At 41.2% G+C, this 13,666-nt stretch overlaps 1 protein-coding gene across 1 annotated transcript in view; it reads right to left on the bottom strand.

Annotated features, from left to right (window-relative positions):
• Positions 1-13,666, bottom strand: part of plxna2 (plexin A2) — a 188,851-nt gene that overhangs the window by 15,092 nt on the left and 160,093 nt on the right. The window contains exons 23-26 of the mRNA XM_080497333.1: positions 4,433-4,499; positions 4,066-4,212; positions 3,243-3,402; positions 754-857 (exon numbers count right to left, since the gene is read on the bottom strand). Coding sequence (XP_080353459.1) covers positions 754-857; positions 3,243-3,402; positions 4,066-4,212; positions 4,433-4,499 — 478 coding nt within the window. The remainder of the gene's footprint in view (positions 1-753; positions 858-3,242; positions 3,403-4,065; positions 4,213-4,432; positions 4,500-13,666) is intronic.

Genomic DNA, 13,666 nt, shown 5'->3' with positions numbered 1-13,666 from the left:
CCGCAGATGGTCCACCTTGGTTGACTAATGAGAGCTGGCTGAGCATGCATTGTGAAAGGCGTCGACATTCACATTCTCCCTTTTCTGGTTTCATTCTCCTTTATTATTTCTCTCTGCCATCCACTGACACTATCCTGGTCCTCTCTCTTTCATTTAGAACTTTGAAAGTCACACATACTCCTAAAAATGACAGTTTTCCTGCTTTTTTAGCGTTGTACTTTTCTCCCTGTAAAACGGGGTAACAGATGAGCTGAAGGGCCCTAAAATTGGGGGGTGTGAATGGAGATTCTACATTTGACGAGATGGAAGCAGGGAGTCACAGTGGGACTAATTGTTGCTAGCATATAAGTCAATGGACCGGAGAGAGCGACAAGAGAGAGAGAGAGAAAGAGAGCAAAGGAGAGAGACGCTTTCCTCCCGACTGGAGCTGTTTCATCTCCCCGGGGAGGAGGGAAAAGTGTCGGCTGAGATGCTGAGAGTTCATCTCTCCTGCCACCTGTACAATAATTGTCCTCTATTCTGTGAGTCACTTGGATAACGCCAGGCACGAGCATGCAAATGAGGAGCCGAAAATTGGCTGCCTAAAAGCCAAGAGCAAGAAACATCAAAGTTTGCCCAGGTATGTGGTACAATTTCCATAATAAAAGCCAGGGCAGAAATTGAACTAAAATGAGACATTTTCTTGATTCAAAAAAGCTAAGTTTGAGATGTAATTAAGGAAAACATTTGAAAAAAAAACCCATGTGTATTTACCTGGTAATGCATGAGGGTGTTGAGTCTTTTCCAGTCATTTTCAATCTTGGTGGTGATGTCCTCGTCCTGTAAAACCACCCGAGCCATTCGCCCCTGGCGCCACTCTAATCACAAACACATACAAAAAAAAAAAACACAGTAAATGGTAGCACAACAAAACAATGAATAGCAGTGAGACACAATAGAAACCATTTTCATTTGTTTCTGTGGAAGGGTTTGATGCCGTCTGTTCCAGAAGCATCCAGTCTGGCCCGCAGGAGGATTTTCCATAATGTAAAAATAACAAGGCAACATTAAGTGCAATGTTTCAATGATAGCCATTTCTAATGGTCCACTGCGAGGGACACCGCACAACACAAAAATCTGGAACTGATCAGCAGATGACAGTAAATCACGCAAAATTATGGGAAAATAATTCAGCTAGCGTGAAAAGTCATCATACAAAAGTGAATTTGTAAAGACATGCTAATAGATGCAGAAATGGTGAAACAAAAGAATTATGACAACATCAGGATTCGCACAAACATTTTCCAAGAAATGTCATGTGGTTTGTATGAGATTTAGTTAGGTTGATGGTTAACATGTTAACATTTTCAGATTGCACTCCCACGTCTTCAAAAATGAACTATGAGAAAAACCAAGCAGAAACCGTCATTATTTAAATGCTGTTGTTTTGTTTTTTCCTTTTTCTGATCCATCCCAGTTCACGTCTAACTCGGCTGTATATAACAACTTTACTCTAATTAGTTGACACCCCTGAATAAAATAAACATTTTAAAGATTTCTGCACAGAAATGTGAACTGTGAAGACATATAATACTAACTAAAATCCTTTAGGTCTTTCAAACCTCATGTACTTGACGAAATGTCATCGTTAAAGCCTCAATTAGATAACTCTCCACCCGCACAAATGAACGCATAGCTATAGGCCTGTCTACTCTTTTCACTGTCTTGGATTGACGCGTATCTTAATTAAACATTACACATGAACAACTGGGAGATGTATATGCAGGAAGACTGCACACTATAATTGGTACTTGTGTCACATACACAGCAGTTGGCCTGTCCGGGTCAAATAAAGCAAAGCGAGAGCAGAAAATACGTGCTGAAAAAAAAGTGAAATGAGAAAATCACCTCCTTTCAAAAGACAAAAAAAACCCCAGGAAGATGTGGGAGCAGGTAGTGGCTATAAGCAGTGCTGGCAGAGACAGAAGCGTCTGACGGGTCATTGTGGGGTAATGAAATGATAATAAGCGCCCTGACAGGGAAGTGGATAGGCATTGTGAGCCTCACGCTGGGAGTGATCATTGATTTTCTCCTTGTTGACTGCATCTTATTACTTCATGCCTCTGCCAGGTGACCATGTAATATCTACGATCCGACTAAAAACATGCAACCTACACTCAAATATGTAACAACAAAACTAAAAAAAAACAGGATGTCACACAGGCATCTCTTTATACTGTGGGCCCTGCACAAATTCTTTTCAGCCTCTGAGAAAATTTTAAAGAGTTAACACGTCATTGATTTCACTGATTTTGAGGTAGCAAATTCTTTAGATGGGGATTTTCTGTGATCACAGGTATCAAATTGAATATAATAACCAACTTTTCACTGAATTGGTAGAATTAACTGATATTTCTTTGTAGCAGATGTGCTCAGTTAAAACGTGGGTCCAATTTGGTAAGAAGATATATTGGTGGTCCCTCCTGTGGTGAAAGTTGCTTATTTCCAAGCTACAGAGGTAGGAGATAGCAAGTGAGTCGCAATGTTGCAGGATGGATTTTTCAGGTGACCAACTGAACATCAGTATCATCTTAAAATTTAAAAAAGAAAAAGTACACACAAATATCAAGAAAATATCACTAAGAATTCAAACATGTATCCTAGGTAGGCACCAATCTCCATTTTATTTTAAAAAGAGAACCCATATAAGGTAAGAGAGTCACGTTGCTGAAGGACGGGTTTGCAGCTAGCGAAATCTCAGCAAATTGCCCGTGTGACGTGACAAAAATGAGGGATGGGACATTGGTATGGAACAGGCAGGGATGGAAGCAGCAGACTGTGTGGGAGTAGAGCCTGGTGTCAGACTTTTGAGCCAGTCTGTCAGCTATTACCAGAGTAGCTACTCAGCCACATCACAGATGCAAAACAAACGTATGCACACATACAGAAACCCCCCCCCCCACCTATTTTTTCTATCTTAATCTGCTGTGTGTTATTGGCACTACCAGGCGCTGAAAGCAGCCAGACGGAGGGATGCGCCACACACTGTCAGTCAGTTTGATAGAAGGGCCTGGCAGCAGCTCGCTGAAGCTGGTTGACTGGCCGAGCTGCAGGAACACAGCTTTTATCACACTAATGCACTGATAATCTGTGCACATGGCAAGGCTTTCTTCCACTGATAAATTAATCTATAGGTGTGAGGAACTTTACACCTGCCAGCTGCATTTGTGTGTGTTTGTGACTGTGTGGGTGTGTTTTCATACCAAGGTCCATGTCGACAGCGCGCGGCCGCTGTGAATAGGGCATGTTCTTGTAAACGGCATCGAGTATCTTCTCCTTCACTTGGGTGATGGTGTCACAGTTCAGCACCTTCACTGGAATCTCTGGGCTGTTTTCATTGTCTGGATTCACACAATTCAGGATCTGGATGGTAAATAGTGGGAGAACAGGAGGGAGAAAGTGTAAAATGTCACAGAGGGACCTGAAGGAGTGGGAGGAAATGCATAAGGTGTCCTGTACTGCCTGAGTTAGGTCCAGCTTGAGGCTTTGCCCTCATTAGAGTCTCCTTGGAGCATGGCAGGAGCTTTAAAAAACCATTTCCGTTCTTGCTGGCATCCTGAAATCTAATTTCACACCTTCAGTGGGACACCAATTTCCAGCTCTGCCGGGGTATTAGCACGTAATGAGCCAAATTCCCAGTCAGAGCAATCAGAGCATTGTCATGTCACATGCTGGCTGTGTGAGTGTGTGCGTATGTGTGTGTGTGTATGTGTGAAGAGGGGTGTGTTTAATGTGTCCCAATCTTTGTAGCCTCCTACCTTGATGTTGGACAAACACTCGGGCCTGTGGGTTCATTAGGTAATTTTCTTCCCACAATGCGAGGAACAAACAGAGCTAAGCCATGGTAAAACTGGTTTGTAAACAAGAAAGTTTATCTGGTTTGCTTTTAAACAGAAATTGTTTGCGTCTCAACTCAGAGGCATTTTAACTGGAAAAAGCAAGTTATGAGTCTAATGCAACCTGTGTTTGTGTATATCCTTGAGCCTATGTGCAAACTTCTGGCGTGCCTGGTGGAGTGTGACGTACCAGGGTTTTGTACTCGATCTGCTGGCGGATAAGTTTGTCTTCACTCAGGGAATAACGCGCCTCTCCCGTGATGGCGTCGATGGGGCCCTTTTCCATCTGCTGCTTGATGGCGCAGTACAGCATGAACAGAGGCTCCCCAGCACACTCCTGTGAACACACACACACACACACACACACACACGTTAATTCACACCTGAGAGAGCATCGCTGCATAAACACAAAACTTCAATCCACAGAAAACCTCTCACAATCCCAGGTTTAATTCAGAAGCTAAATTACAAACATTAAAAAGTAATTCAATTGATATTAGTCTCTGCACACTGCACACATACATACACACATCACATACGCTGTTTGGTGTACTCACCTTGAGGAACTTGTGAAGGAGGAAGGCGAACCAGTTTGTAAGCATCTTCTCTGCAACAGACTCCGTTCTGAAATTACATTTTAAAAAACAGGAGAAAAAAAAAATTACTTTCCTGTTTCCTTTGATACTTTGAAACTTTTAGATAATGAAAGTCTTCCATAATTCATGAGGTTATGGGTAACACTTCGGGTAGGTTATCTTGACATCCTGGGTGTGTGCATCCTGCCTTTGCTTGTGCATGTGTGCTGCCTGCAACATTGGTCATAGTCAGTGAACACAGCAGAGCGCATCTGTGTGTGTGCACAGTCCGTGTGCATGTGTGTGTAATTGAGTATGCATGGGTGTGAGGACGAGAAAGTGTGTGTGTGTGTGTGTGTGTGTTTGATTATTCATGTATGGTTCAACGCAGCGGGACATCAGCAGCTGTGACAAGCCTCAGCTGTTGAGAGAGACGAGTGCTGTCACAGCCAGGTAACGCCTGATCACAGCCAAAACGATCTCCTCTCCTCATTTCCTCCCACCCTCCTCCGCGACCCCCCTCTCTTCCCAGTCAATCACACATGGAGGTACAGCTTGCTGCTGGGCTTGATTGGGCATGAAAAAAAAAACACAAGTGTGCAATGACCTTTTGACTATTTCTGCCACAGAGCACACGAGAGGGCTGTGCACACCTCTTTCATGATTTCTGCTCATATTCTTTCTCGGAACACCAGACAAACATCCGCCCTCTGCCTCATTAGCACCATCATCGAACACTCGAAAAACAGAAGTTAGATCTACAAAAAAAAATAAATAAATAAAAATAAAAAACCCAGAATACCAAAGAGCCAGGTGGGAAAGACTAACAAGCATGAAACAAAGATGAAAGGGTTGGTTCTGTGTGGACAAGCACCTGAGGTGAATGGCAAAAAACAAGCTCCAACCGCATCTTGTGAAAACGCTTTGGCCTCGCTCGTTTGCCTCCATTTGACAACTGCACGAGCCTCGGTGTGGACAGAATTATAAAGACTACCTGAACAATACATATACTTAGCTGCTCTGGCTTAAACAATAGATTCATAACCCGCTTTTAGTTCTTGCAGTTCAGTCCAGGGGTTTTCAAACTGTGGGACAACGAGCCCCAACTACACTGAAAAAAGAAAATACTTGGACCAACTTAACTAATTGCTTCAATTGGGAATACCTAAATGAATCAAGTTCTTTGAACTTAAAATAATTAATTGACTTAAGTTTGAACTTAATGTAATTCTTTAACTTAAGTTTGAAGAACTTCATTCATGTGTTACCAATTGAAGCAATTAGTTAAGTTGGTCTAACTATTTCCAATTATTTTCTTTTTTCAGAGTAAGATCATACCATATTGCACAAAGCCCCACCGACTCTACCACCACATATGTCTCGTCTCACACCAACAAATCACGTTTGGTTGAATGCCAGACTTCCTCATACAATAACAATGTGGTGCTTTGAATGAAACACTATAAAAAGGACAACTCCTCTTGTGCTAATTATATATTTTTATTTGAAATATCTTGCAAGTATTCATGCGTCTGCACAGTGGTGTAGTGGTTACCACTCTTGCTGAACAGCAAGAAGGACTAAGATTTGAGTCTGGGTTAAGCACGGGGGGTCTTTCTGTGGACAGACTGCATGCCCTCTTTATGCATCCTTTTTTTCTGGGTACTGTACATTCACCCAGGAGTCCATAAACAAACATTTGTGAGTAACCGGTGACTTGAAGATTACCCATAAGTGGCAATTTGTCTGTGTTCTGCCTTTGACTGAGTGGAATCCACCCAAGCACACTAGAACCATACATTGAAAATTATATATGGTCTGCAACACGTACAATGATGGATTTGAACTGAAGCTGAACTTAATTCATGATAGGATTAAGTTTTTAGCTTGACTGTGGAGGATTGAGTTTTAAATCCTGGTGCAGCAGGTATAGAGTATCTCATGGAGAAACCGACAGAGCACGTTGTAATGACGTGTTGTGGTGACCCATGTACTGTACGGTGAAAATTTAGAGAGACCTGCACCACAATGTGAAAACCTCAGGTCCACACCATTACGGTAGCTCAAAGATAGTTGCGGCACTGATCACAAGTTAAACAAGCCGGGGTAGAGGGCCCCGTCGATTGCACGGCTATTTGTGAGAGTCCGACTGCTTGTGATTGTCACCTGTCTGTGACTGATCGCTACCAGGCAACGTGTATATAGGCGTTGACGATATAAATAGTAATGCATGAGGGGGAAAAATGACCCTCTTAATGTGGCAGGAAATGACTGTGATTACTCTGGTGGATATGAAGGAGCCTTACAGCACACTGTGCTGAACTGAGGATTAGCAGGAATCGAAGAAGCCAGGTATTAAAGACAAGCTGGAAGCCTTCCGTCTCCTCAATAGTGTGAGAGATGATTACACTTATTCAGACTCTGAATGGACCTGAAGGGAGATTATGACTATTATGGAGATAATTGCGTTAAGTCGTGTTTGAGGGCTACAAGCAAGACTCTGGGACCGAAGCAGAAGTCCCACAAGGATTGTCTGAGCCAGGGAGGTTACAACAGCTAACATTTTAGTCACTGAGACAGGAAAAAGTGTCAGTCATTCTTTCTCTCTCATTAAATCCAGATAGACTGAGGCTTTCCTGTTTTTTTTTTCTTTTCCTTTTTTTCCATCTTGCAAATATGGAACTTTTCCTCAGCTGCAGGACAGTGGAGAGCAGCAGCAGAGGTTATATTTTGTTTTGGATGATATGTGGCTGACTTGTGCTGTTGTCTCCCACCCCTGGAGGCTATTCCCTTGCGAATGAGACTGCTGGCCAGTCTATTGGCAGCTCATCGAGAGGACGAGGGAGCTGGGTGACAACCTATTTGAAGTGTGATGTGCCAGCAGGGGGGAAGCATGTAGATTAGTTCACCCAGTTTCAGCTACAGCATGGGGGAGTAAACATTGCCAAAACACTGCAAGCTGAAGAAGTGCACGCTCTTGTGCGTGTGCATCTGAATTGTGTTTGTTGGCGCACGCAAGCGCACACGCGTGCACTCTATTCTTGTCTCTTCTTTGTTATTCCAGCATATATACAACTACACAGGTGAGGGTATACATGCATAAAGAAAGAAAGACACACATACAGTATTCACAAGCTCAACACTGCCATACTGCACAGTAAAAAGCTTTAGTTTGAAAACATAATAAGGAGCCATGAGAGCCTGAGGATGTATTTTCACGCTGAATAAACCTAAATATATTGTGGATTTTTTGGACAATACCCCAAATCCCTCTGTAATTGCCCTTCTTCCTGTAAATCCCCCCCCCCCCCCCCCCCCCCATGCTTACCGTGTACCCCTCCTTGCTTGTATGAGACTTCAGTGTGTTAGAAGTTAATGGAACCTATTAAGCATTTTAATAAGCTCAGCAAGTCTCAACGAAGGAAGTCAAATAAAGCCTTTTGTGCGGGGGCTGTGCTGACTCCCTGTTAATATCTCTCTTCTTGAATGTCGATGGGGAGAGAAGCACTTTGTTCTCCTCTTTTTCCATTCCTTCTTGTCCTCCTCCTCCTCATCTGCCTCCTCTTCCTTCTTTCTATTAATTGAGTTTCATTAATGAACATCAGGATTTCATTATCCCACATAGTGTCTAAGAGGAGCCCCATCGTTGGTCTCCTAATGGCAGCTTGGGTGGAAGCGGTGGGGGCTATATTAGCAGCCAGTGGAATGTCTTTCAATGAAACTAATGCAAAACACAATACTGGCTCTCTTAATAATGCTGTACTCCATTGCTCTGCATGGGCGGAAATCTCATTACAAAAATGCTGAGGAGAAAAATAATACAAGATTGAAAAGTCTCAAGGTGATAGAAGCAATGTTCTGTGATTCCATTAAAAGAACATTACAAAGAAGACAAAAGAGAAAGAAACTGGCTGAAATGAGCAGCAGTGGCCAAACTTAAGAAGATGGGGAGAATAGAGAACAGATTTTAATTTCTAAAATGTTTTTTTGGTGGTGTTGGTTTACCACAAGAGTTTGAGTAATAATGGACAGGCAGAAAACAAGGCCAATGACGTCAGACAGGAGAGCGGGGGAGTTGGCGCTGACAAAAGCACTGAAGAGGCAGAGCACATGAGTGTGGAATATTTCACTAATGGTGCTAAATGCAATCCAAACATTATAGAGCGCCGCATCAATTCCACTTGGTGCACCAAGGAGTGAGGAAATCAAACACAAAGCTTAGATACTGCTTCCAAAAAGCTTTTAGGAGAACAAAAGCTTCTGTGAGCTAAACTCTTTTCCTACCAACACAAAGAAACCAGAAGGTGTCTGAAATCTCTAAATACCAAAGAGACCAGAGTTTCCTCTAAAAAGACATGCCTCGGGAGAGCTTGAGTGCAACCCTTAAAACATGATGCAGGGAACTGAACTGACTGGGAATGTTACATCTCAGCTGCATGAATGGAAGACGCCGCTCATTCTGTAAACTGCTTTCACTGGCCTGCAATGATGGATGGTAAAATGCAACCTAGGACTCATGAAAAGAAGTATGCAATGTATAAGAACAGTTATGAGTTTTGCAAAGCATGGCATACATTTACAGATTTCCCTCGAGCATTGAAAACAGATCCAACCCGTCACAATATTAGACCATGATATAAGCTATATAGTAATCTGTTTCATGATTAACTTTTTAACGACTTCCTTCTGAATAATTGGCAACAATTTCATGTCTTCACTGTGTATTTTTGCAATATATGATTCCACTTAAATTTGGTGACACTAAAGATGATAAGTTAATGCTCTTATGTCAAACCTGAATACGCCATGCTAAAATGTTACTTTCTTCAACATGTTTTCCCTTTTTAGAATGACCACCGAAATTAAAATCCTCTTTTAGTCAACAGAGGAATTGATCTCCATGAACATGATGACTGCAAACTATGAAGATCAATTTACTGATACAGTATACATCATCATCATCATCAAACACAGGTACTTGACTATCAAGATGTGCATTTTTTTCTAACCTGTCACAAGCCTTGCAAACCGGTAAAAAAAAAAAAAAGCCTCACCATTTATTGTCTTTTATCGTGAAACCATTTTTATTGATAAGGCTTTGTATGAATATAGTGCCTGTACAATATGAGTTACTCTCATACAGTATTATCATTACCAATGAAGTGCAGATAGTACATCAGCAATTAAATGCTCAAAAAGAAAAAACATAGTATCGGGAGATAATCTGCCCACGTGAGAGACAGCGAATATGTGAGAGAAATACATAAAAAGATGCTTTGGAGGCAGAGATAGTGAGAGGCGTGTTGTTAAAGTTAATTAGGGAACAAGTTTACATGCAGCATCTTTAAAGTGATGCATTCGAAATTTAAGGAATCTATCTGCAGTAAGCATTTTGGACTTCAATTTAATCCGCTTAAGATGTATGTTTATTAACTACAAAATTATGGATGCTGAATCTCTCTTGCCCTGCTCTCTCATATTTTCAGTCATTCCCTTTCTCTTTTGTGCAGCTATACCTTCTCACTGAAACTCACTGCAGAGAAAGGCGCTCATTCAGTGAGGAGAGACTTGTTTAGATAGAGAAGTGGGAGTACAGCCACGCTGATGCAATCTGCAAGTACTGCACAACAATCAGTTGCAGAACAAACACACACTACAGCACTAATAATCTGAATACGTCTCACTTCTTCTTTGTGTTTCAGGTGCTCCCTTCAGAGGAGGCCACAGGGGATCATCTGTCTCCATCCCACCTGCTTTCTCTCCTGTTACACCAACATATGAGTGCCTTCCTTCACGAGGTGGACTAACTGCTTCATCTCCAACATGCAATACGTCTACTGTCTGGTTTCAAAACATGTCATTGTTAGTTGATGAGCAGGAATTGTGCCCGTGCTACATGTTCACCAGTGGTATGATTACCTGAAATTTTCATTCGAAACAGATATTCCTGGTAACAGAGGGAGAATTTCCACAAATGTTCTACAACAACTCAGAAAAAGGGGCTTTTCTTTCATTCGAGAGGGGCCATTTACCATTTATTTGATTTAGATTTTTTTTTTTTTTTTTACAGTAAAAACGCATCAAAAGTTGGTCCTATATGCATGTGATAAAACTGAAGAAACACAACTTCTACAAGGATGTAAAGTTTAATGTCAATACAGAAGTGATTGTCAAACTGGGCCAACGGAGACAGAGGAACGAGGAGGCTCAGATCTTTTAATATCTGTAGCTTTTATCTTTTATCTTTGTCATTTATTTAAAGCATTTAAAACATTTTCTTTCACAGGCTGGTTGGATGGGCTGTTCGTGAAAGAAAAACAGTACCTAAATATTATTTACATTTATAGTCTATGAACATTGGCGTTCAGGAGAGTGGCTCAAAGTCTCTGGGAGAAACGAATGGCAGTGCAAACAAAAGGTGATATCAGTCCAGTACATCCCGTTCTATCAGCTACATTATCCCTGAGGAACTCAGGAAGATCACCTAATTTACCTCTGATATAAACCAATCATTAGTCCTTCATTTTGCCTGTTAACACAGTGCTTAAATCAGACATAAACCATTTTAAATTACTAACTTGCTGCTTTTTATTGTTGCCTATTAATTTCCCTATGCTTATATTTCTTTCATGCCTTTAATATGATTTTTGACTTTTTAACAACACTGATTGACGATTGTTTGTGAAGACTGCTATTCACTGCAAAGCTTTAAAGGAATAACCCAGAAGGGAACATTCTGTTTTGTGAAATGGACTAAAATCAACAATGAAGCAAACATTTTCCTGGCTTGTCAATGACTGCTATTTCTGATGGCTGATTATATTATGTTTATATTGCAGATGCCATTGTTGATTCAGAGCTCCCCAAACCAAACAAATGATTGCTTTTGGTGGTTTTATTAAATAATAAAACAAAAAAATAAACCTCACACTCTACTGTCTGCATCAAAACTGTACTTAAAATAGTCCCAGAATAAACATAAATTGTCTTTTTAGCTAGAAACAACAGTGTCTGGAATTTTGACAAAATAATTTACTCTCCTTTAAATATAGAATGAATTTGACTTCAACCCTTTTAAAAGATTTACATCCTTAGCAACAAAAAGGTTTGAGGCTGAGTGCCACAGGCAGGCTGGGGAGCTTAGAAAGTAGTCCGCACTGTTAGTTTTTGCATCTTTGTGCTTACAAATGGAAGAATGTGTGAAAAAAAATGGCATAAACCATAATCCTTAATAAACAAAAACAGTGTGGAATTGGCCATATAAAACTTTGATTGCAATTGCCAGGGAAACTGAAAACATGCTGAAATACCCTGTAGCTGGAACTCTGCATCTTTGGCTGTAACGCTTGCATGATGACGGTTTTTCTCTTTAAAGGTCGAGCGGACTCGCTTGTGGAGATGTTCCCATCCAGAGAAAAGTATTCAATGACAGCTGAGCGGAGACGGCAGCAGAGCACTTTGCTACAACTGAACCATGTCTTGGGTTGCACTTTCAACCCACTGAAATATATATGAGAAAAGGAAGTGTGCTGGTTGATCCTGGAGGTCCCTTCTGTGAGATGGTTGCTCACCTATAGTGTCATATAAACCTGTCCAAGCACTGGGAGCTCGTATATTCTTGCTACTACTGTTAATGCAATGAAATTATTGACGGCTTCAATGACACATACAGGATAAAACTTGCAGGCAGACACCAAACATTCAGATGCTGTATAAAGGAGCAAGGATCTTTTACTAAATACTAATTTATCATAACTAATTTAAAAAAAAACTGAGAACAAAACAAGAAGCATTTCACAATCCTGTTTGGAGGAAGAACTGATTGGAAAAAAAAGCTGATAGAAAAGACAACTGAATTGGAACGGAACAACAATTCTCTGGTCAACAGCTTCTCTCTATGCCCCGCACAAACACAATTACTGCTTAGAGACATGTTCAATTTGACAATCATCACAGATGTGTTCGTATTTGTGTGTGAGTCAGCTAGCTTGGCTTTAATGGCGGCTTTTCTCTAAATAGGCAATGAGGAAGACAACAACACCAAAGATCCATGTCAAATCGATAATCCTTTAAATTCTTTAGAAAATGGAAAGTGACATGTAAAAACTATAGGACATTTAGTCCTCCAGGCTTTAACGGCAGGACCTGAGGATTATGTACCACTGTGCTCCTAATAGGAGTGGATAATGAAAATTTAGAGGGAACGTGGGGCCCTGCTGTCATGTGAAATAACAGCTTAATCCAGGTTCATTTGCTTGTCTTGCTCCAGCCCACTCCATTCTCTATATGCCTGGTCAGTTCTGTCTGGCACTTATTTATTCTGACTATTAATGCGGGTTTTTCAAACAGAGGCACTAAGAGGGCATTAACATCAGAATGAAGGTGTTGTCTGAAAGTATAACAGCTGCCAGCTCTCACTGTCTCAGCTTATTAGTCTTGTAAAACATAATGAAATGAATGCACGATGCAGCAGTCAGGCTCTCAGGAAAGACGGAGCTTAGCACGTGTGCCACTTCTCTTACAGCTATGGTGTGACCAAAAGAAATCTAAAGGCACTTGAGTGAGGACTAAGTAGGTGTTTAAAGTTTTACCACATCATCCGAACTCCCCCGGAAAACAATGTACACTGGATACACAGAAAAGGAAAAAAAAAGAGAGAAAGAAAAGTTAAGCTGTGCTACTTTTGAATGTTTTATAAGGAGCCTGAGCCTGGAGGATAAGTGAGACTGACATTGGCATTAAGAAAGAGCAGTTGGAAAGACACGGCGCTGACGAGGATGTGGAACTATGCTGGGAATTCAGATGGTTCTGCTGATGTAAATAGTGCATGCCATTTATCTCAGCATACTGCAGTTGCACTATAGCACTCGTAATGAGACATGTAACGCATCTGCATGGGAACACGAGAAAATCCCAAAGCATCCACCCACAAGATGAATGGTGATGAACATACATCAGCAAGTCAATTCTCATCTGTCTATCCATATACTCTAACATCCTCCTACAGCCCTATATTCCTTTATATGTTTTTAAACAAGGGCTGTGTCTGCTGGATCTATATAAATAACCCTCCAGGAACCTAATCACAAAAGGATCTCATTTGAAACTGTTTTGTTGAATAGAGCACCTGTGCAGTACTGTAGAGGCGGGCGCTCTGGCCGCACAGCAACAAAATACCCCGGGTCCAGTGGGAGACCTTACTGTGTACAGTTGTGT

Source organism: Blennius ocellaris (assembly GCF_963422515.1).
Source record: "Blennius ocellaris genome assembly, chromosome: 5".
In the NCBI taxonomy this organism is placed as follows: Eukaryota; Metazoa; Chordata; class Actinopteri; order Blenniiformes; family Blenniidae; genus Blennius; species Blennius ocellaris.
This window is presented reverse-complemented; position numbering and strand designations above follow the sequence as displayed.